The following is a 25,822-nucleotide window of genomic DNA, read 5'->3' on the forward strand; positions in this document are numbered from 1 at the left end:
TTCATTTATATAAATGAGCATTTTACTAATTGTATCTATTGTTGTGCTAATAACAGTGATTTTATTCTTGTATATCAAGATTACATCAAGAAATATTATAAATGTTCAAGATAATTTTGTTCATACAAAAGAATTTTTCAAAGAAAATCCCAAACTTTACGAAAAGTACATTAGTGACTGCAGCAAGGAGTCAGATATGGATGATAAACTAGATAGTTTAAAGAAAGAGATTAATATAAATATTGTAAAAGAGATAAAAGATATTAATGAAAAAATCAATAGTATGAAAGAAGAAATTCTATCATCTGTAAATAAGATTGTGAAAGAAGAAATTATTTTAAGAGAGACTAGTTAAATATTAACTTATTTAATATATATAAATGGAAGAAAAAATAGACAAACAATCATTGGCCATTAAGAGATTGAACGTTATAGCAGAGATGCCTGCTTTTCGTGAAAAAATGAACTTCACAAAAGGAGGAAACAAAGGATTTGGAAAAGAAATAAAATGGGGACATGTTAAAGGTACAGACAAATATTTTTCGTACTACGAGGACAAAACTAATTCCGGTACTAAATATATAATCACTAGCGATCTAATACAGCATCCAAATTCAGAAAATAACGGAGGATTAAAAGTTTCAAAAAAATCAGATGTACTAGACGAAATAGATGGAGTTGAAGACATCGATAGCTGGGGAGGAAAAAGGAATACAAAAAAAAGTAAACAATTACTTTATCGTTAGTCTCTGTAGAATTCTGAAACCTATATATATAATTATATCCATCCCAGGTCTATTAGGATTTCCTACCTTATCATCTATATAATTAACTGTCGATTTAAATTTTGTTCTAAATTTATTTGTCTCTTTAAGGAACTCGTCGTTTGTAAATCCATTAAGACTTTCTATCTTAAATACTTTTACAGCTATAAACTCTAACAAGTTTATCGATCCTATTATTAATATGGTTGTAAGATCAGATGATTCGCTTTCTGAGATTTTGTTGTATATATTATTAATATCAGAATTTGATAGATCATCCAAATCACACATTTCCATATTACGATTATTGTTCTTGCAGAAATATACAATATCTCTTTTCTTTCTTATAACTTCAGAAATACTTTGATTTTCTAAAAGTTCTGTTAATTTATTCAGTTTATCGCTTTTATACTTACGTTGAATCTTAATATAAGCTTCTGGATCGACATTTTGTTCTATCTTTGGAGTATTTTTGTATTCGATCATTTGAACATTTTTTTCAATTACTTTATCAACTATATCTTCATCGTACAACCTACTTATCTCATCTATGTCTTCCAATACACTAAAATCTAACGTACAATCCTTTCCTTCATTTTTATAATCTAAAATTATATTATCTATTATATCATCATCGGCTATATTATCATCAGTTATACTATCATCGATTATATTATCAAGAACCTTATTGTTTTCAGTACCATGTTCCGTATTTATCTCACATATATCAAATAAGTCTTTGACTCGTAAGATATTCTTTTCTTCAAGTCCGAATAAAAAATAAAAATTGAAAAATAAATTTCTTATCATATCTCTTCCAATTAATCGATCTTCGTTATTGTCTGAAGAATTTTCAATACAATTCTTTACATATTCATAATCAAGAGATCCGTAAACCACATCATATTTATTCAATTTGAATGGATTTTCATCTCTTTTGAAATCATGAGCTTTCAATAAAGTTTTATTATCTATAGAATCAGAATTGATATAACTATCTTTGTCCAACATATTGATATATAAATTATTTATTTAGTATTTTTTTCTTTACTAAATGGGTAAACTAGAAAAAATAAAACTAGATTTTATATGTGATAAAATAAATTTATTATCGTATAATTATAAAAGGAACGAACTTGATGAAATAGAAAAGTTATTAAAGTTAAATGAAAACAATTGTCATCCAGAGGATAACAAAGATGACGTAGGATTAGCTAACTTAGTATCTAACACACTATCATTTTATGTTAAAAATATATTTCCGTACAAAATTAAATTAGGAGGAGGAATAAAGTTAAATCCAGACTTATCTATAATAAATCCTTACAAAAAACATGATGATAACTACACACTGTTGGATGAAAATACAAATAATTTTTTAAAGTTTGTAAGAACAACATATCCTGAATCTATATCTAGAATTGCTTGGGGAGAAAATAATTCAGACGGAAAATGTTTAAAAGATCTTTTTCCAGAGATCATTCCAAATTTCAATTTTTTCGATAGTAAGAAAACATCTATTCTTGATATGATATCTGATAACTATTATTTAGCACCTGTAAACATAGAAGTTTTAAAAAATATCACGTCATATATTACTGATCCAAAATTTAATAATATAAAGGAAAATCCTGATTTTTATTTATTTTCTCTTTTCATAAAAAATATATTTAACAAACACGAAAACGAAATTGGAAATACAGAATATGAAAATTTTTTAAAAAATGATGTTAATAATTGTGTTAATATTACCACGTCAGACAATGATAAATATTTATTGAGAGAAGTGTTGTCAAAACATTTCAATAATTTGAATGTTAATGACAATATTATAAATTTAATTAGGAATAATAGATCAAATATTAAATACGAAAGTTATAAAAATATTGACGATAGGAATATAAGTGAAATGTTTGAATATGTAGATCCGTTAAGATTTTTATACAGTATGGAAATAGAAGGAGACGATATTGGAAAAGCATCAACTTTAAATCAGACTACAATGAAGTATTCTGACTATAAAAAATTAGATATTATTTACTAGATATTTTTTAGAAAATGTAAATTATGTATTTGCTATTTTTAATCATAAAGGCTCTACGTACACATATCCTCTTTCTGATATACTTGATAGGATAGGCGATGAAAATGATATTAAACTAATATCTATAATTCCAATTCCATTCGATGATAAAATTACAATGTTTGATTTCTTTAAAAATTTAAAATACAAATATGATGACAAGATCGAAAAGCCTGTTGAGATAAAGTGCGGTACGAAAAACAACTTTGGTCTTGATAAGAAAGGTTCTATAAAATTTATAGAAAATGCAAAACTTTTAAAATCTCCTTACCAAATACTAAATATATATCTATATTTATTCGATGATTATCAAAATGTAAATAACGACGAAATATTCAGTAATAATGTTGAAAAACAAAGATTTATAGAATTTATACTTAGAAAACTTGGATTTAAAGTTAAATCTACTAAAATGATAAGATGTAACAAGGAAGTAGTCAAATTGGATGTCAGTCCACTGCCAAATGTAACTTGCTTTAAAAACATTTTATCTGCAAAAAAAAATGTTCCAGATATTAACAATAGTATAAAAAAATTGGGTCCTTTGATAAATTTTATTAATAGTTTTTCTACTATAGAAGAAGAAAAAGGAGGAAATAAAACTTGCGAAGAATTACATTTTAACGAAAGTCATGATCCAATATCATTATATAATGATCTGAATCATAAAGATATCAATAATTTTATAAATGATGATGATTTAGGAAAATATAATTTTTTTGCATCTGAAGATATTGATTTTTATAAAGGTCTAAAATACCTCAATGAATCAGATAATATTAATATAGATACTATATCTGATATAGTTCCACTAAATATATATTACAAGAAGAAATTTACAAATAAACTGAATGAAAAAATAAAAAACAACGGAGGAAAAAAAGTGTACGAGACTTTATCTGATTTCCTGAAATACATTGATGATAATCCAAAAGGAGGGTTGAAAGACGTATATGATAATGTTGGAGAACTATTAACAGAATTGACGGAAACACAAGATATTGATCAACAAAATATGATAAGAAATATTATTAGTAGTATCCTAACTAGCGACTCGTTAAATGTTTGCGATATTAATATTCTTAAGAAAAAGTTATTAATGTTAAATAGCATTACGAACGATAGAGATGAAAAAGAACTTAATAGATTAATGTATGATATATCCAGTCTTTCAAATAAAATTCATTCTTTAAAACAAAAAGACATCACTGTCGAAGGTTTTGACGACGATATTTCAGATGTTATAGAAAAAATATATTTTCATACTTTGTCGTTGTACCAGCATTTAAATCTAATAGACGTAATTAGAAATTTTTTAACAATACTTCCAAATTACGGTATATCCATAGTTGAAAAAAAAGTTACTAGAGAAAATATAAAGGATATTGATATAACATTTTTACAAAAATCTCTGTATAAAAAAAATAAACTATTGAAAAAAAGATTCGAAGACTTGAAAAGGAATTTGGGACTTAAAGGTGAAACTTCAACTAAAACACTTATAGATGATATTTATGAACCATTAATACAACTCGACTAATCTTTACAAAAACGATATCTTATTATATCTCCTTTTAAATTTCTTGCTTCAGATCTTGTTCCGTCTGCTTTGAATATTGTTGCAACTCCATTTAAACATTCAATTTTAGAAGTAAACAAATCTTCAATTTTTTTTGTATATTCTATTTTATATTTTTTTCCTTATCTGTTTCATCTATTTTATTGAATATTAATTTGTATATATATATTACTTCTATATGAAAAAAGAAATATAATATTAAAATTATAAATCCAAAAAGAATTAGATTTAATAATAATATTAATACAGAATCTGAACCGATAATACTATAAAGTTCATAAAAGATAAATGTAGGATTGAAATTTATTGTTTTTTCGTTATCTATAGATTTGATAGCCATTTAATCTAAAATTTTTTTAAACTATAATTTAATAATTTTCGTCTCCTATGATATAATTTAATATATTTTTAGACATTCTATTATAAATGGTTTTCGGTTTTCTTATTAATTGATCTTTATTAACATTCATTATTATGTGAGCATTCTCTGAGACAGCTGTATAACTTCAGACAGATCATCGAAATGACTTAATATTATAACACTTATAACATTATCCCTTACTTTTAAACACGCATATTCTCCTGGAATAAAAGACATTAGTCTTTGTTCTTCTATTATAGGAGGAATTTTTGATAAAATATAAAAGAAAGAGATATAATTCTTGAATGTGTACAGGAACATTTTAATAAAACTATTATTTTCATGTAGAGTATAATCACTATCTGATACTTTACTTATATAAACATCTTCAGATACATTCGTCTGTATTACAAAATTTGTATTTTCAGATAATATTACAAGTCTTGTTACAGTAAATTCAAAAAAAATATCCTTTACCTTAAAAATAATTTTAGTTCTCGGAATATTATATATATATTGAAAAGATAACAGTCTGAATAACAGTTGTTCAAGTACATCTGATATATTATAAAAAGTTTCTGAAACATAATTTGATTTGATATATCTTTATTTAAAATAAAGTCATTACTAGTTATTTTATAAAGATATTTTTTTAAATTTTCATAAAGTAAGATACACTTGTTACCGTCATCCATTAATTTAAAAACAATAGGAAATCCTATAGACCTATTTGTTATAACATTTGATGAAAATTTTAACCAATATTTTACTATTATATTATTCATGTAATTTTTTGTAAATATTCTTGCGTTGAACAAATCTGTGGTATAACATGAATATATGAGATTTAAATCTTCTCTGACAAGATATTTTTGACATAATTTACCTATTGCTATCCTTTCTTCGTTGTAGTTAGCAAATTTCGAAAATGGAGAAATATTTTTTTCTATTTTACTTAAGATATCAAGTTTATCAGTATATATATTTTTATAATTGTCGTCTTTTTTATAATTATCATTTTTTTTGTAGCTATCTTTATTATTTACATGTTGTTCGTTATTATTTTCCATTTATTTAGAATTTTTAATCCACTTACTAAAAGTCATACTACCAAAAATAAAATCCTCCAAATATGATAAATCTTTTTTTTTCTAAATTTTTATTATTACATCTTATTTTTTTTACTGTACATCCAAATAAAAAATACTTTTTTAGATTATTAAATAATACACTGTCTATCTTCATTAATTTCTCTTCAGTTATAAACACTATCATAGAATGTACAAAAAAATGTACATCATAAATCCAATGATCATTGTTTGCAAATTTACTATGTTCTATCTTAGTATTATTATATGAGTCAAAATTGGAAAAATCAAAATCATTCGATTTAAAAATATATCTCACACACACACACACACACACACACACACACACACACACACACACACACACACACACACACACACACACACACACACACACACACACACACACAAAATTCTATAGACATTCTTTTATTTTACTTATAATCTATAATCAAAGGATATTCCTTATTAAATACTAATATGTTATTCATTTTCAAATCATTATGCACGAAAAATTTAAAGCATTTATTAACATTTAACACAAACAACAAAACTTGTAACGTCAACATTCTCAAATAATCTACATCTCTTTCGTATGCTTTTGATCCAAAAGATGATATATCTCCACAATTATCTAGTCTCAACCCATCTGAAGTTTCCAAAGCTAATCTTTCTATCAATACATTGGATTTTAAAATGTTGTCTTTCAACGGTTTTTTAAAATTAACTCTATAATTATCCAAAAATTTCATTAAATTATTATAGTTATTTAATAAAACTATATTAATATGATCATTAACATATTTTTTATATAAATTACTAAATACAATATAAAACTTACTGTTGTTCTTATATTTGTTATATATATTTGATATAGAGTTGAAATCAGATATCTGCTTTTCTAATGACACAGATTGTAGCTTTGACAATTCCAAATCTTTCTTGAGTACATTCTTGCACGTTATAATCAAGAAAGAATATATAGATATTACAAGTTTTAAATTTTTACAAACTAGACCTTTTATAAGCAACTCTGGAATAGATATAAACTCGTTGTACTTACCAAGATTATTTTTTATTAATCTTTCTTTAATAGTTATAGGTATATCATACTCGTGTGTATAACTAACCTCGTTATATTCAAATATCAACTTAATACAATAATTATTATCACATCTTAAAACTATTCCATAACCACCAGAATTTATTAAATAAAGATAATTATTTAAATTGTAATAGTGCTTTATTCTTTCGTACTTATCAAAGTAAAAATCACTAAATTTATCACTGAATAAATTAGATACAGACTTATTTACATATATATCGTCAATAATTTTATTAATTATTGTAGTGATCTTCATTTTTATATCACTAAAGTTATTTTTGTTACATAATACATTGTAAATTTTATTTTCGTAATATTTTTTAATATCCATATTAAAAATTATTTAACTATTTAAATATTTATACTGTAAATAATTACAATGCCTGATTTTAACTTTACAAGAGATGAGTTTGATTTCAACGAAATGATTAAAAAAATAGATGAGATAGGATGTTTTAATTCAGTTATAATAGGAGGATCTGGTTCAGGAAAAACAGTACTGTCCAACAATATGCTGGAAAAATTTAAAGATGTATTTCACTATGTCTTTCTTTTCATAAATAACGAAAATAACGCAAAAAATTATAGTCCTTATGTACCTTTAAACCATATATTTACTAGACAACAATTAGAACAAAAATCAAAATCTAAAAACTTAATTGAGGAAAAAGCAAATGAAATCGGAGAATTTATTAGAGACAAATGTAATAAATCAAAAATTTTAATATTATCGGATGATTTGGGAAAAAGAAATAAAGACTATTACGGAGGACTCTTGTAAAATTGCAGACACTTAGGTATAAGTAATATAATTTTACTTCATGAAACAAATCACTTATTTGGTTGTTCATCCGTTCATTATGTTTTTCTAACAGATATCAACGTTATAACTGAATCATTTAAAAGAAAATATGATTCAAAAAATTTAAACTCAATTGTAAGTGATATTCTGTCTAAAGAGAGATATGCTGTCATATCTTATGATAAAAGTATATATTATATAGAAAGAAACGGATTATCAACAATAATAAATACACCATTTTGCTATTACACAGATTCTCATTTAAAAAGAAAATTAAGACATTATGTCAAGAGATATTTAAAAGAATTTGAAGAAATTAATAATAAAGAATAAAATAATTTGTAATAAATGGAGTCGGATAAAGCAACAATTAAAATATGTTATAACAATAAATGTTATAACGTGGTAGAAATCTACTTCGATAGATTGTACTCATTTTTTGGAGACGTAATGAGTAAGTCTTTAGAAATGAGAAATGTTCATCCATCAACAAACGGATGGCTTGATCCTAGCAATACAACAGATCATGGTCCAAATGTTGGCCTCATAAAATCCTTGAATGTCGGAGTAAGTGTAACGCATTATACAAGAAGTTTGCATGAAAAAATTTTTAACGAATTAGAGAAGTTTATTAAAGACGATACAAAAAAACATACTGATATTGAAAATGGAGTTATTGTCTCTATTGTTGATCACTCTGAATTTTATATAAATTCTATATGTAAGACATATGTTAAGACGTTTGTTAAGAAATTAAGAAAATTAAAGAGAGAAAATTGTTTCTCGTCTTACGATTTTGGAATCAGTGTTATACCAATGCACAAAAGAGACAAAGTTACCTTGTTGTTTTATCCTGTAGATGATATGTATTTACAGATAAGAATTACATTAGGAATAGAGAGGTTGGTACGACCTGTTATGGTAGTAGAAAAAGGATCCATAGTGTGCCAAGAATATTACAATGATATTATGAACGACAAAGAAGTGCTTAATGACTTTTACTTATTCATGCAGAAATATCCGCATGTTGTAGAATTTATTGACGTCGAACAAAGTTTGTATTCAAATATATGTCCAAGCGTAGAAAAGTTTTATTCTATGAACAATAACGATAAATTAAAAATAAATTATATAGATTTATCGTCATTATCAAAAGTAAGTCATTTAACATCTTATCTAACCGATATAGGGAGAATGGCAGGAGCAAGAGTTACATTGGGAGACGCTCAACAGAAGCATACGTTATCAGGAATGTCTAGAGACAACTTCAATAAATTTGATAATACATTGAATTTATCTCTTCCGTTTGAAATTCCGTGTATAACCAACGATACTTTGCAGCTTTCAAATTTAATCCACAGAGGATTTGGAGTTCATCTAATGGTAGCTGTTATGTCATGGAAAGCTATGAATTTGGAAGATTCTATCATATTAAGCTCGAGTTGTTACAAATCGGGAAAATTAAGCGTGATTTCAACCACAAAGTATAGATCAGAAGTCCCTGTTCTAGGTTTAAATTCCCCTCTTCCTTCAAGATTGATTCATTCTCACAAGAAACTTGAAGCAACCGGGCTCCCTAGGATTGGAACTATACTTGAGAAAGATGATGCTATGCACAAACATATAGATTGTAGATTTAAAAGTGCTGAAAATTTCAACATCAAGTCAAATATATCGTTTGATGTGTCAGATGGATTATCTACAAATTATCCTGTTAGAGTAGAACGAATAAGGAAAGAAGGAAACAGTAATATAGTTATAAAATATCTCTTGAGTAGTTTCAGATATAAAGAGATAGGAGATAAAATGACAAACCAGGCAGCCCAAAAAGGTACTATAGGATGTATTATTGATAACGATATGTTGCCTCATACTATTAATGGGGTAACTCCGGATATAATTATAAACAGCGTTTCTATTATATCTAGGAAGACATTTAATTTCTACAATCAGATAAAACTTACCAGTAGTTATTCTTCGAATCCTTTCGGAGACAACGAGGGAAGTATTAAACTTATAAATTATCAACCTTTGACAAATACAGGATTAGATTCTTATCATTCTCAAATAATAAATAGATACAAGAGATATAATGATAATCTTACAGACGAGGAGTATGATGAAAAGGCATCTTGTTTGGTTGATCTATACAATCCTTATACACACGAATTGATAAAATGTGATGGTGGAAATAAACATTTTATGGGTATGGAATATTACCTATTACTCACTCAGATGGCTATTGAGAAAATAACAGTGAGAAACAGAGGAAAGAAGACAAAATTACTTCAAGCACCTAGTGGAAAAAAAAGACAAGGAGGAATAAGATTCGGAGAAATGGAGGGAGACGGAATTGCGTGCCATGGAGCTTCAGATGTATTACTCTCTTTACTATCAGATTCAGTGGAAGACAGAATTGAATCGTTTATATGTACTAGATGCGGAGATTTCGCAACTCATGAGAGTAATCCTGACTATTCTACATGGAAGTGTACCAGATGTGAAAATTTGGGTTACTCTCCAGAATTGAATAAGTTTAATTTTACATATGCATGTAAAGTATTCTTACAATCTTTAAATTGCAAGGGAAAAATTATAATACCAAAAATTGTGAAAGAGAAAATATTGTATCCCGATTTTTTATAGTTTAAATAAAATATGAAATATAAATTATTAAATTGAACTGTTTTTAGTATGGAAGTTAATAAACATTTGCTAAATAATTTAATTAATATTTTATTAATAAAAACTAAAATTATAAAGGGATATAATGTGAGATAAACTGAGTACTATTATGTACAATAAAGATACTATTACGGATATGACTTATGAAAAAGAGAAATTGAACACGTGTTATAAAATAATTACACGTTGTAAAGATTTTGAATATATATATTATGTATTTATAAATAAAGTTACAGGCTTAAATAATTTAGAATTTGGAAAAAACGTATATCCAGAACCTATTATATTAACATCTAAGGCAAATTTGTCAATGAAAGATACAAAAACACACGAGTTAAATATATTTTATGAGAGAGAACTTTCGTTTAATTACATATCAAATATAGGAAATAATACGTTTATATTAATGGATAAGCAAAAAATGGAAGGAATAGTAAATTCACTAAAAAAATCAGTAAAAACGGTATTTAAAAAAGATATTGACGATGATAAAGAGATTAAAATATTTTATACTAAAGAGAGATATAATGATATATTTGGTGTTATATACAAATCAAGTAACGGATCTATAGGAACTAATTTTACTAGAAGATTTTATAAAAATATTCGCATTTAAATAGAATTATGAAGGAATATACTTAAGAATCAGACGATAGTATTTTAATTGAAGATATTAAGATAAGCAACATATTAAAGAAAAAAAATGATAGAAAAAAAAGAATATTTTATATCAATTCTTTTTCTGTAGATTCTGTTGACGACACATCAGATTCGGAATGTCTACAGGGAGGTTATAAATTTGATATAGTAAAGACTTTTATTAATAAAATAAAGAAAAATCCTAAGTTTAAGAAAAATTTTAAAAACTATAAGTTTGAAAGTATTAAACCTAGTGGCAAGGATATTGTAATGGCAGCTATTATCGACAGTAATTTAGTCAAAGCTAAATTGTCTCAGGAACAGTTAACTGAAAAGCATATCTCTGAATATATATTTAACGGGGATTATATCCCATTGATTTTTGGAAATACAGACAATAAAAATATAATATATCTCAAACAAATCAATACAAAAGGAAAAAAAAGAATTGTGAGAAGTAAAACGACTGTATTCAGTGAAAAAAATAGACCCATTGTTATATTCTTTAAAGTTAATTCTAACTTGAAATTTTTTAAGCCTGTAAAAAAAGAGAAAGATGACGATAAGATCAAATCTATTGATAGTACTACAGCAGTAATGGAATATATTATAGAAAGAAATTTCATGTTGATACCAAATCCGAAGGAAAATCTAAAAATAAAATCAATCAATAATATAGTATATAAAAATGATAATTTTGAATTAAAACAGTTTAAAGACGAAAGTTATCAATTTGAAAAGATGACAATAGAAGAATTTGAAAATATCTTAGGAATGATTGTAAAACAATGTACTAAATTTTAATAGATTTTAATATATTTTTATTTTAAATATTTTAATATTTCTTTAGCTTTTTTGTTTATATTTCTTGATATTGTTAGGTCTTCATTTGAGTCTGGAAAAAAATAGATAAACATGTTATCTTCGTATTTACTTGATAATAAACATCCTACTATATTTTTATAGTTATCATCTACAAAATATAAAAGAACAATATTAGTTATTTTATTAAAATCTTCATTAATGATTTCTTGAATTACGTTTATTTTAGGACATCCATAGTCTACAGAAATTATAGGACCTATTCTATTATATGTATCTGTTCTTCTACATTTATAATCTGATTTTAAATATTCCTTTATTTTTAATTCTGTAGCTTCTCCTTGAACATCGTATGGATTCTGTCTGTATGTCAATATATATAATGCAAGGCACGAATCATTTATATAAAAAGCTTTAAATGTTTCAATTATATCAAATTTTTCTCTTTGATTTCGAAATTCAAACTTATAATTATTTAGTGAACTTGTACTTATAACAGTATCGTCCCAATCTAGAAAAATTACATGTCTATAATTTTTATTAATATGCTCATTTAATATTTCTCCTATATTCTTATGACTATCAATTATCCTTAATGTCATATTTATTTAAGTATATTATTTTCTGATATTTCACTTATCTTTGGAACTATCTTGTCAATTTTAATATATTATTGTAATTTTTTTAATGAATTGTAATTGTTTCTAATATAATCTACATTATTTGAATTTGGTATATTTTTAAGTAACAAGTCTATTAGTTCATTCAGTTCTTTCATTTAATAAAAATAAAATATACCTATATTCTAAGAAATCATTTTTTTGCAGTTATCACATTTACATTATCACAATATTATATTAAAATAATATATTAAAATCATATTATATTTTTTTATAATATAACCATATTATAATTTTTTGATTTCAAAAATGTTATTGAATAATTCTCGTATGGTTATATATCTTCTGTTTAGTAATATGTCTTTTTTTTTAACTATATTTTTTAAAAATATATAATTATCATTATAATACATGATATTTCCGTGAAGTGTATCGGATTCGAAATCGTTAAGTTGCGATAAAACATATTCTATATAATGTTTTATTTTTTCTTTATTTGCATTATAATCATTAAATGCCATTTGTCTTAAATATGTATATTTGTCAAAATTTCTTGTCAAAAGTATTGATTTAAAACGGTTTTCGTCATTTAATATTTCTCTAATAAATTTTAAATCATTAATTTTTGAATTTATTTTGGTATCAATTTTATAATTATAAAATTTCATTTATAAATTAAATAGTAATTCTGACATCATACTATAACATATATGATTTTTATTATTATAAAGACCATTATTTCCGCATGATATATACCTATCAGATTTTGATGGATTGTGTTTTTCACAATCTAAAATATTGTAGGATCCGTTTAAATGAAAGAGTATTTATTGGATATAAAGAAAATACAAAAATGTAATTAATGAAAAGTAACTCGTGTCTGTCATTATTCTTAAAGACTTAAAGAAGAACTCTCGACTCACTCCCTCTCTGGTTGCCCGTGCAGATAGCAACTCTGCCATCTACCTCCTTCCCACAGTTCGGCCGTCCTGAATGATCGTCCGTCTCGGATGATACCTCTGCATCTAGGTCCGCTCCGGACCACGGCTTTAAATATTCAGCACATGTAGTAGTTTGTGTCGGTCCCTCACAACTTCCGGCTTTCATAACGTTGTATGTATCATAAGGTTTTATTTTAATGATACGATACGGTCCTAAGTACTTGGGTTTTAACTTTAACCCAGGTCCTGATTGAGTGCGCTTAATGGCCACAAGATCATTGAGATGATACTTGTTGGGATCTCTTCGTCGTAAATTATATCGTTTTTTGTTCTCACATTGGATTTTCTCGATCTGTTTCCTAGCATCGTTCCTTAACTGCTTCCTGTTGGCGTCGTAGTAGTGAATCATCTCGTGTTCAATCGCGTTCTTCATGGTGACATCGTCTCTAGTCCTCATCTTGGTACCCACTAGCAATTCGAATGGTGTGGTGTTAATGCTGCGTTGGTAGGTGGAGTTTAAAACTTGCTGTAATCTCGCAACGTGTTTGTACCATTTTGTAGGCTCATCTATTGACATTTTAGCGAGCACTGGGATGATTGTCCGATTTAGTCGTTCCACTTGTCCGTTGGCTCGGGGTAAGCCCACCGTGACTTTGATATGCTCAATGTCTTCGTCGTGACAGTAATCTTCGAATTTAGCTGATGTAAATGCGGTACCTCGGTCGGAGATAATTCGTTTTGGATTGCCAAAAATATTCTTCTGTGATTCCAACTTTGCGATGACTTCTTTTGATGTTACTGTTTTCGTAGGGTACAGCCAGACAAATTTGGTAAATGCGTCTATAATTGCCAAAATATGTCTGTAACTTTTGTGTGTCGTTTCCAATGGCCCCAGATGATCCATGTGGTACGTGTGTAGTGGAGTGTCTCCCTTGCTTAATGGATGTAAATATCCTTCTTGCTTACCTAATTTTTTATTAATTAAAATGCATTTCACGCAGTTTGCAATACACTTCTCGACTTTGGCGTGAAGGTTGGGAATAAAGAATTCCTGTTTCACTTTCTCTTCAGTTCGCTTAACGGCGAAGTGTCCTTTTTCGTGTGCAGATTTTATGATTTCATTCTGCATAGCACCAGGAACCATAATCAGCTCGTATCCTTGCGCTTGTTTGTAAACCAACCCGTTACGTAATACGTATCCTTGGCATGGTCCTTCCTCCAGCTGCTTCCTAACGCTATTAATAGTCTCGTCGTCTTCTTGTGCCTTCTTCATTTTAGGAATGATGTCATGAATAGACTCTATTGCCATTATTGGATAGCGGCTGAGTGCATCCACATGTTTTAATCGTGAGCCAGGCCGGTGTTCAATATTATAATTGAATTCTTCTAAGAACAGAGCCCATCTGGCTATTCGAGGTGTAAGGTCTTTCTTCCGCATGGTTTGTTGGAAGGCAGCGCAATCCATAATGATCTTGAATGGCCTACCTAAAAGATAGATTCGAAATTTCTTTAGAGCTTCCACGATAGCCAATGCTTCAAGCTCATAGCTAGAGTATTTTCGTTCTGCATCCGACGTTTTTTTGCTCATGAAATGTACAGGATGTAGTTTACCATCCTCGGGGAGTTTCTGTAATAACACGGCTCCATAACCATCTTGACTGGCATCAGTATGCACTTCCGTCTCGTGCTCTTGATTGTAGATACTTAAAACTGGTTCTACAGTTAGACATTGCTTCAGTCTTCTAAAGGCATCTGTTTCTTCTTTTTCAAATCGGAAAACCTGATTCTTCTTTAGCAGATCACTTAATGGCTTAGCGATTCTGGAATACTGCGGAATAAATTTCCGAAAGTAACCAGTTAACCCAAGAAAACTTTGTATTTGCTTGACAGTCTTAGGTTCCGGAAACTTTAAAACTGCTTTCGTCTTTTCTGGCGAGGGATACAATTTCCCGTCTTCGATGATGTGTCCTAAAAACTCAATACGTTGTTCTAATAGTTGGCACTTTTTCTTATTAATCTCCAACCCGTATTCTTCTGCTCTTTTCAACACCAGCTTTAACCTCTCAATAGCACCTTCTTCGTTTTTTGCCGGTATTATAAGGTCGTCAATATATGGTAATACGATTCCCTTCGCTGTCATATCGCTGAAGATTTTATTGATAAACCGCTGGAAAACGGCTGGTGAGTTACAAAGGCCAAATGGCACCCTTCGAAATTGATACTGCCCACCATGCGTCACAAACGCCGTATACTTCTGGCTATCCTTATGTACAGGAACGTGGAAAAATCCGTTTTTCAGATCTAGAGAACTATACACGTTGGCATCCTGCAATCGATCCAAAATGTCTTCTATAAGAGGTAAGGGGTACCGATTCTTCATTATTACCCTGTTTATTGCACGATAATCTATACAAATTCTTGGTGTTCCATCTTTTTTCCTAGTTACTACAACTGGGCTAGCGTATTCTGAGGAACACGGCTCGACTATCCCTTCGTTGACCCACTTTTCCACCTGTTCAGTCACAATTTTCCTTTTGGGAAATGGCAGACGTCTTGGTCGCGCGAAAATCTTCTGATTGTCGTTTAGAGTGATCGTCATTTTGACGTTAGATTCTTTAATCTTCTTTGGTGTGTAGTTATCCAAAAGCTTTTTTACTTCTTCTCTTTTTTCCTTGCAGACGGTATGTCCTACGGAAAGTATATCTATTTCAATAGCGTAACTTGGAGAAAGAATTCTACTTCGGACGTTTTACTAATAGTGATGCCTTCTTGTGTTATATTGACTTCGGCTTGTAATAGTAGTTCATTGCCGACAACGGCTTCCATTGACATGACATCGTCGGCTACCACGTAGATCATTACCTGAAAATGCTCACCGTCAACCGCGATAACATCTTCGAAACACCCTAACGGTATTACTTTGTTTCCACCGAATCCTGAGAAGTGTAGTGCAGACTTCGATAATGTCGGTGCACCCACTTTACTATGCGAGCTTTGATTTATGATATTAAATTGGCTACCAGTGTCCACTAAAGCATTAAGTTTCTCGCCTTTAATTTCTATTATCTTATACATGCCTCTGGGAGCACTAAGGCTATTTACGGCTTCGATTTTCTTCGTATCTTCATTGGTGTCATCCTTTATCTTTTTCGGTTTCTCCTTCTTACAATCTATTGATTTGTGACCAAACTCGTTGCATCTAAAGCATTTGGTGCCCTTGTTCTTACTTTCGCACATCGTCGACTTGTGACCTAATTCGCCACAATTGAAACATCGAACTTCTTCTTTCGGCTTCATGGTCTTCTTACCCGTGATGAGATGAAACGTCCCGTAAAATTTCTGAAAAATAAAATAATCAATTAGTTGTCAGTAGAGATATATCCTCAATTATTAAATTGCATGACCAAATATAATCTAGTAATCTAAGATTATAATATTTAAGGTGGATGTCCCGGAATAAATAAATTTAATTATCTTTAAATAATAATGCTATCGTGAAACATAAGGTTTCATCAATAGATTATAAACGTTAAATTCTCAATTGCTAATTATCCAGTAAATTCAAAGCTATATAATTTATTCTCGGATCTATAACCTTACCTTATTCGTTTATTAAAATTTACTTTCCTTGTAATAAATACACTAAAGACAGAAATCTATAAATATATTCATACATTAATAATGAATCTAGTCGCTTTAGAGTCATATTTAAATTATAATACTATGACGGGAGAGTAAAGACTTAGTTATCGACTATGAAACATAAGCCGGTAAAACAGACCTATTGGAATACATTGAGAAAAATTATAAAATTCTAATAACAGATTTCTAGCCTTAATGTATAGGAAGCAATTCGAATCATCGACAAAATCTTACACTGCAACCACCGTTATGTGTTCATATAAATTGTACAACGCAGGCAATTACAATTTACGATCTTCAACAATATTACAATTACTTGAAATTTAATTTTAACGCGCTTAAAACTAATGCAAAATTAATATTATTGGAGAAAGGTGATTGAACTAATCGGTTTAAACAATAAATATATATATATTCAAAAAATTATAAAATACAAAATATAAAAATAGAAAAATATATAAAATTATAATTATAAAAATTTCATAAAAGGGATAAATATATAAATAGCGAATATATATATATATATATATATGCAAATAATAAATATATAAAAATAATATAAAAATATAAAAGTAAAAAGGAATATATATATATATATAACATAAAATTAGAAAATGAAACGTGTTACTATCCTAATTAAATTGCGCACGCGCTCCCAAAAATTTGGCTGTACTGGCCCCTCGATCGGCTCTTCCTCCGGCTCGAGAAATGGCTCATCCGCCGGTTCAGTAAATTGCTCCTCTATTTCCCGAGCTAGGACCCTCAACGATTGCACCATTTGGTGCCCATCTTCTGCCTCGATAGGCTCGGTGAACTGCAAAATCACACGAGCACTGTCCCTCAGATCAATGAAGGTCCCATAGAGAAGGACCCTTCGAGAGTTCCCTTCTCCGACAGACACTACAGAAATTAATTCCATCTGATGTTCTATGGCCTTGATAATCTGAAAACAGTCAAAAACAAATTAGTAATGCCTCTAGATTGAATTTACCTGAAAATAAAACGAATTATTAAATTTTACAAAAACTCAAAAATTTTAAAATTTAAATTTTTCAAAACTTTTTATTGCCAGAATAATCTCACAACTAAAGCGAACTTTACGGACCGAACTCAAAATAGTTATCTCTAAACGTTTCCGATTTATAGCAAACTCAAAATTTTTAGCAAAACTCTATAATTCGAATATTCAAGCTGGATTAAGGTTATTAGTGTTTATAATACATCGCTACGACGTCCCGTTCGCGAGATATCGACATTTTTGAAAAACCACTATGCGTTAAAATAATCTATAAAAAATAACAATAATAATGGTAAAAGTCAAAATTTTCAATAACTTACCGTTTCCAAGAAAACTACAAAAGAAATAATATTTTCCTTCTCTCTGCATGCACGCAAGCAACAAGTGACTTATCTAGCCGCCCTCTGGCAGCGAGGTATAGCCGCCTTAAAGCCGGTCGACAAGTGTCCGCTAAGAAATAATTTAATTTAATATTTTGACCCTAATAAACCGTATAAATTTGTTGAAATAAATTAATAATTAATTAATTCTAAATTAATAAACTGGTAAAACTTTAAATAATTGAATAACAAACGAGAAATAAGCAATTATACTAGTTTAAAAATAATACTTGCTCAGACTGTACCTGTGAATGCAAGCACAAGAGCTGAACATTTGAATTATTGAATAAAAGATTTACTAGAACAGTTGGATTAAAAATAATATCTTGTCAATGAACTGTATATTAATTAGTTATCGAAACCAAGAAAAATTGTTTAAATTAATTATTTTAAATTTAAAATAAACACCTTTTTGGTATGAGAATAATAATAAATAATATTTTAATTTTTATAAATAAATTATAGTATGTAAATTCGCGACGCCGATCTGATAGAATCAATCCTGAGCGTCCTACGACGAGTATAAAGAAATATAAAAATAATTTCACTCTTATATGTAAGCCCATCTGAACACTTAAAATGTTGAATAGAAAATTTATTAAAACAATTGAATTAAAAGTAATATTTTGTCGACAAACTATATCAGGACTAGTTATTGAAATTAAGAAAAAATATTTAAATTAATTATTTTAAAAATAAAATAAACACCTTTTTGGTATAAAAATAACAATAAACAATATTTTGATTTTTGTAAAAGGACTATAATATGTAAATTCACGACGCCGATTTAATAGAATCAATCCCGAACGTCCTACGATAAGTATAACGAAATCTAAAATTATTTTCGCACTTATATCTATAAATCCATATTTCACACAAAATCGCGAATAACTCAAAAGTGAATTTAACTACAGACTTCAAACTTTGAGAACCACTTTTAAATACGGGATCACCCAATATTCTTCAATAATATCTTACTAATTAACTCTAATTAAAAACTTGACTAATTAAAGCTGTAGTATAACTTTATAGTACTACCTTAAAAGTGCAACTCTATGAAAGAGCCTGTATGAAGGCCCAATTTGAATTCCCTTCGTTAGAAGACGTACAATGAAAGTTGCCTACGTGAAAAGATTCGACCTAAGTGCTAACACTTAACCTGTAGCCCTCGAAACAAAATCGCCTTTTTCACATATGCTATATATATATATATATATATCTATACATGTCTCTCTATAGACCCCTTCACAGCTAACTTTAAACGACCAACTGACTTGAAATACTTAACCAACGAGTGAAGGCGAATAAGATAAGAATATTTTTATGAATCTATTAAAAATAATTATTTATTGTTATATATATATATTATAAAGCATAAGATAGGATAAGGAAATTAATATATATTATTACTTAGAACTATATATCTTTTTATTCTTAATTAAGATACACTGTCGATGCTTCCGAATTATTAGTATAAATACAAATTTCTTGCATATAATAAATAATTATTGTACACACTTACAGCTATATATTTGTAGTGTTGCGCTTTGTTGTATGCAATAAAATTCCGTTAAAATAAGTTAAATATTAACAATTTATAAACAATAATTAATTTTAAGTGCGGAATACGGAATTTTTCCAAGATCAAACTTATATGTCGTTGTGAATCTGAAAATGAGCAATGTTAATATCCAAACAAGATGATGTTAAAATGTTAATAACTGTTTGTAAATAAGGAAATACGATATAAAATATTTCGCATCGGAACATAAAATAGATCATCGAACACATCGACGTCCGCTAATACGATGACTCATGAACACCTGCAAGATAAAACATCCGAGATGCGACGAAAGAAATTGAAGGTCCAGCGACGTTCTATGAAATCACGCATATAGTTCAACACAGAGAAGGGTCGACTGATGCAACTCGCCGACAAAGGAATATCATCGCCGATCACGTATCGAACTGCTAAGCATCGTCGATCACGCATCGAACTGCGAAGAACAAAGATCAACCTTGACACGCGCCTCACGTCTTCTTTAGTCCCGCCTATTTTGCCTATAAAAGGGGTACCCGATGGCACAGCAGTGCAGTAGTATGGAAAAAATCAGCAGAGAGTAGTATGGAAAAAATCAGCAGTGCAGCAGTACGAAAGAATCAGCAGTGTCGGGAAGCCATATTCAACGAATAAGAACATAGAATTTCGCGAGCAATGCGAAATAAGAACTTAGAAAAACTCGAGCAGCACGACTTAGAATTTTTACGAAGCACTACATAAGAACATAGGATTTCGCGAGCAATGCGAAATGAGAACATAGAAAAATAACGCAAGAAGTGCATAAAGAAGAAATCAAGAATCCATACTCAAGCTGAACATTAAAATTTATTCAACATACTGCCACTACAACTATATCAACCAATCGCTGCTTTAAAGTTTAACATAAAATTTATGGAACTCGAAATTATTTATGGGAATTTGGCAAGGAAAATTTATACCATCTACAAGTCAACAACTTACGAAGCCACTACTAAATTTCAAGAAACCAAGGAACTCAACAGAAGACACATCAGAACGGGAACCTCTCCTTTCAGCCGACGAATCATCATCATCAGGAAGCAGCTACGAGTCAGTCAACGACCGATCAACAGGAACATCGTATTCTAAGAAACCGAGCGAACACAGCGGAATCAAAACAAAAATCTGTAAGTCCGGAATCCTTTATTGTAAAATCAGCACTAACAAATAAATGCAAATTAATTGAAACATGAGAATCAATGGTGAACATAACCCAATCGTACAAGTTAATATAAAATTTCTACATCAAGAAACCGAGTGACAAAATTATCTAACTTTAATCTTTTATTACGCACGCACACGCGCATTTACACTGACTAACATAATTTTTCTATATATTAAATTCTTTTTATTTTGATCACGATATACGATAATTGAAATTCTTACAATCACAGCGAGTAAGATCAACGCCACGGAATTGAGAACCAAGTAAGTTACTTTCATAATTGTCTGTTAACCAAGTGATACATTATTTTCTTCCGTTTGACATATTAACGCGCTACTAAATGACAAAGACTATCGACACAATTAGACGCCATAAGAAACGAAAAACTTATAAATTGCAAAGATCTAAGCTCCGCGTAGCAAAGAAACATCGGAAATCGAGTCAACTTTCACAGAAGCAATTAATAGCTTTCGAAGCATTAATTTCAGAATTGATAGATATTCCCATTCAAGCAAACGCATATGACATTTTACGGGACATCGAAGACAGAGATAGGAAAGAACAAATAATTAAATCGGAACATCATAATATTATCAAATCGGAAATAATTATAAACTCTACAATCGAACAGATAACTCTTGAAGATAATATAGCTGAAATAGATTTCTATACCGAACTAAAACTTGATTCTACGACGCCAGCATTTATAAATTACGACGACCTGATCACTTACGTACAACATACAAGTCAGATTAAAATCGATCCATTAGAATCCGAATTACAAGAAGCCCTTCTCACATTGACGACTCCACAATTAATAACTATTGATGATATAATAGAAGAATTACACACTGATAATCAAACGACAGACCGGGTAATTGATGGAGTTTACAATACTTTAATCGCGAATAAAAGAAGCTCAACTATCAACGTACAACCGACGTGTAGTACTTCTGCCGATGTTAGCCCCTATAATTCGATCGCAGATGTAGCAGAAAAATCATTTACCGACAGCTTACCGACGGATAACGTACTTACAAACGATTTTGATACTCTAGCAGCGGACACTCTCTTAATTTGAAACAGTGAAAATTCCACTGATTCTATCAGTGATTCAATATTTCACTTCGCAATCAGTAGGCTATGACAAATTCACTGATAAAATAGTTCCCGTCGATATGCATTTGTTCTCGTCACTAAAGCGCACTACGCACTACGCTCTCCCCATTGCTGTCCGTATATACGCAGATCTTTCTCTCGTCGAATAAGTATTGTGTCCAGCCGAATAAGTATTGTGTCCATTTGTGATTATCTCTCACATCTTAAATCCACAGCTCTGAGGTAAGTATTAATTAAGCTTCTTCTACAATGATCGTAATAAGGCTGTAAGGTAAGAAAATACATAATTCGTTCGCTCGCAATCTTTCCGCGCTTTATACTGGGTCTATTACGGCTTTACGTTACGTTATTGTAGAGAATAAGATTTATATTTATTTAATTACATGCAATTTATTATAGTCGAGTGATATTAAAGACGAAGCTATTATATGTGTGTATAATTATATAACCTCAAAAAAACTTTAGAGAAATTATTGTTACTTCTTTAAGAGATGTTTATTACAAAAATTAATTTTAGATGTTAGTGTACATTAGTTTACGTCGATTACATGAAACAATGACTATCCGATTTTCATGAAATCAAGTTACGAAAGATTAAGACACCTTTTTGTTATGAACTAATTCTTATATATTGTTTGAACTAATCAAAAATATGAACAGATTATAAATATTTATATATAAATATTATAATAAATATATAAAATCTTTAGTTAATATTTTAATATTTAACACAATATTTATAGTAAATACAAAATTAAAAAATTTATCAAAATATTTTATAAATTTTTTAATTTTGTACTTACTATAAATATTGTGTTAAATATTAACTGAATATTAACTAAAATATTAACTTAATATTTTATATATTTATTATAATATTTATATATAAATATTTATAATCTGTTCATATTCTTAATCAGTTCAAACAATATATAAGAATTTGTTCATAACAAAAAGGTGTCTTAATCTTTTGTGCTGTTTGAGTATCAAATATATCAAAAGAAAAGAATTTTAATACTGTAGTATTCTCGATAGTATTATAATTATATCACATAATTCTTTCCATATTTACAGCTACTTCTATAACAACAAATGGAGGCTGCTGTTGCGACATCATCAAATGATTTCATCAATTATTTGCAGTCAATGGGTATTGATGGAGCCACATTAAATATATTTCAAGGTTATATTAACTTTTTATTTTTCATATAATTGGAACATATCTCTCAATTACATATTTATATTTATTTATATAGAAGAAACTTTTTGGATCTACAAAGGTTTTATTAGTTGGAATTATGGTTAGTCTTCTGATAACAGATCTGGTGTTGCACACGTGACTAGATATTTTAATAAATCTTTATGCTTCTGAACATAAGTTAACAAAGAAAAAATAGCATTTGCAAATATCGAATTTACATTGCTTTTTTTCATTATTTTTTATATATTGAAACTTTTTTTTAAAGTATACAAAATTCACAATTTTATTATTTTATATAAGTATACATTACTTCATTAATTTTTTCACATAATATATTATATATTCCGAACTCTTTTTATATTTTAACATTAAAGATGAATATAATATTATATATCATATATATAAGATATACAAAAATATAGTGCGAACTCCTTCCTATCGAAGAACTCAACGAAAAGGTTTCTTCTCAATAAAAACTAATACAAAAATGATATTATTGTAATTTTAACTACTTTTTTTATCTCTAAGATATCATGGCTGCAGTGCAAACATCCTTCCGAGCAGAACAAAAATGCAATAATCTCTTACATGAAGGATACATTTCCAAATAGAAGACATTGGATCAGTACAGCAAATCCAAGCATCACAGAAATTTTTAAAAAATATCCACGATTGATGGATTACAATGGAGAAATGGTATAGCTCATTATGTTATTTAAAAACATTACGTTAACATTTAATGTAATAAAAATTAGTTTAATAAAAATTAATTTATTTTAGATTAATGTAGAGTTTCAACAAATGTTTACTGGATTAGAAGATAACTTTTTAACTCGATTTCCTGCGTACTATAGTCAGAGAATAATATCGTATGCTAAAATGCATCGACGTGATGTGTACGACCAAGTAACCTTTAAAATCGATGGTAAAATAGTAATACTTATTTTTGTACAAATATTTTTATTTCTTTACTAATATAAATTAACATTTTTCTTCTTATTTAGAACATATGAGAGCATTGATCATACTCGCAGAATTATTACCAGATAGCAATGCCTTACAAAGAAAAAAAGGAAAACAAACTCGAAAGGGTAAAGGAAAAAAAAAGGTGAGAATAATAAAGTTAGAATTTATAATAAATAATTATTTGAAATGATGTTTCAAATATGTGTGTATTCGAAACGAGTTTTGAATTCGTTTTAATGGCAATAGTTAATAATAATAGTTTATAATAGTTTATCTCATTGTCTCATAATTATCTTTAGCAATATGAAGATGAGGAAATACACGATAATAAGACTGATGAAGCACAAGCAGAAAACTTTTGTTCAGAGGTTGCCACTAATGATAATGCTCGTTTCTTGCTTCAAATTATTCCAGTATGTTTTATAACGTGTAACTAAATGTGTATGCACAGTATTTACAATTTTATCATCGAAGTTATTCATTCAATAATTCTGTTCTTATATTTATTATATATTTTATTATATCTACATAATTTTTTTCAGGAAGGAAGTGATGTACGTCAATTTGTAACGTCTTTTATATCTTCCGAAAATACGAATGTTCAGCCATTCATCGTGTGTGTGCGAGGCTCAAGAAAAAATAAATATTTTGTTCAAGGGGACGGATGGCTTATAGAAGTCCCGGATAAAGCCGATCCCATAGTATCGTTCGACTTATTATTTAAGCTATTTTATGTGCTTAACGTATCTTATCCTGTATCTTTAAACAATTTTTTTAACTTTATCGATTTTTATATATTTAAAATCGCCAAAAAAACGAGCAGTGTAGTAACATCATTGCATGTAAACATTACAAATTTTCAAATTGAATAATATGTTCATATAATGCAATGACTACTTCATTATTTAACATTTTTTGTCATCTCATCTTTCCCGACCATATTCAATAAATAAATATTTTCTTCTTGATTGGTGATTTCGATCAAATGAATATATCAATGTCAAATAATTTAATTTCATTGCTTTATTCATTGGATCGAAATTGTCAATAAAGAAAGAAATGTTTACCTTTATTTCGATTTCAATAGAAAATTCTCTTTTATTTCACTAGTTGAATCAGTGAATAAGCGAATAAGATATCCACTGATTTATGCAGTGACAAAGTAATGTCACTGATTCAAACAGAGAGTATGTACTGATTCGCAGTGGTATACTTATAACTTCAACAAATAGTGACTATTCACTGCAAATTAGTGAGTTTTCA

The 25,822-nt window shown here is 28.5% G+C and overlaps 2 protein-coding genes across 3 annotated transcripts; both read left to right on the forward strand.

Moving 5' to 3' along the window:
- The first annotated feature begins 8,232 nt into the window (after nucleotides 1–8,232).
- LOC136997891 (DNA-directed RNA polymerase II subunit RPB2-like) lies at nucleotides 8,233–10,433 on the forward strand. Its single transcript, XM_067349289.1, has 4 exons — nucleotides 8,233–8,349; nucleotides 8,659–8,836; nucleotides 8,972–10,336; nucleotides 10,429–10,433. Exons 1-4 carry the CDS (start codon nucleotides 8,233–8,235, stop codon nucleotides 10,431–10,433), a joined length of 1,665 nt encoding a protein of 554 aa, XP_067205390.1.
- A 9,861-nt stretch (nucleotides 10,434–20,294) lies between these two features.
- Nucleotides 20,295–25,444, forward strand: LOC136996925 (uncharacterized). Of its 2 annotated transcripts, none has more exons than XM_067348487.1 (7): nucleotides 20,295–21,235; nucleotides 23,467–23,575; nucleotides 24,122–24,289; nucleotides 24,374–24,518; nucleotides 24,598–24,701; nucleotides 24,859–24,972; nucleotides 25,102–25,444. In XM_067348487.1, the coding sequence occupies exons 3-7, from the start codon at nucleotides 24,182–24,184 to the stop codon at nucleotides 25,429–25,431; spliced, it is 801 nt and encodes a 266-aa protein (XP_067204588.1). In that variant the 5' UTR covers nucleotides 20,295–21,235; nucleotides 23,467–23,575; nucleotides 24,122–24,181; the 3' UTR covers nucleotides 25,432–25,444. The 2 variants fall into 2 exon arrangements, with proteins under 2 accessions (XP_067204588.1, XP_067204589.1); XM_067348488.1 differs by lacking the exon at nucleotides 20,295–21,235 and adding an exon at nucleotides 22,377–22,614.
- Nucleotides 25,445–25,822: the final 378 nt, after the last annotated feature.

This window comes from Linepithema humile, chromosome 2, assembly GCF_040581485.1.
Source record: "Linepithema humile isolate Giens D197 chromosome 2, Lhum_UNIL_v1.0, whole genome shotgun sequence".
NCBI classification, from domain to species: domain Eukaryota; kingdom Metazoa; phylum Arthropoda; class Insecta; order Hymenoptera; family Formicidae; genus Linepithema; species Linepithema humile.

Bases quoted from the DNA above. Each gene is read 5' to 3' on its own strand.
- LOC136997891 (XM_067349289.1), top strand. From the start codon at position 8,233: ATGAGTAAGTCTTTAGAAATGAGAAATGTTCATCCATCAACAAACGGA. The intron at 8,350-8,658 runs GTAAGTGTAACG...ATGTATTTACAG, and splicing joins TAAAATCCTTGAATGTCGGA to ATAAGAATTACATTAGGAAT. The intron at 8,837-8,971 runs GTTTGTATTCAA...TAACCGATATAG, and splicing joins ATTTATTGACGTCGAACAAA to GGAGAATGGCAGGAGCAAGA.
- LOC136996925 (XM_067348487.1), top strand. From the start codon at position 24,182: ATGAAGGATACATTTCCAAATAGAAGACATTGGATCAGTACAGCAAAT. The intron at 24,290-24,373 runs GTATAGCTCATT...AATTTATTTTAG, and splicing joins TGGATTACAATGGAGAAATG to ATTAATGTAGAGTTTCAACA. The intron at 24,973-25,101 runs GTATGTTTTATA...AATTTTTTTCAG, and splicing joins TCTTGCTTCAAATTATTCCA to GAAGGAAGTGATGTACGTCA.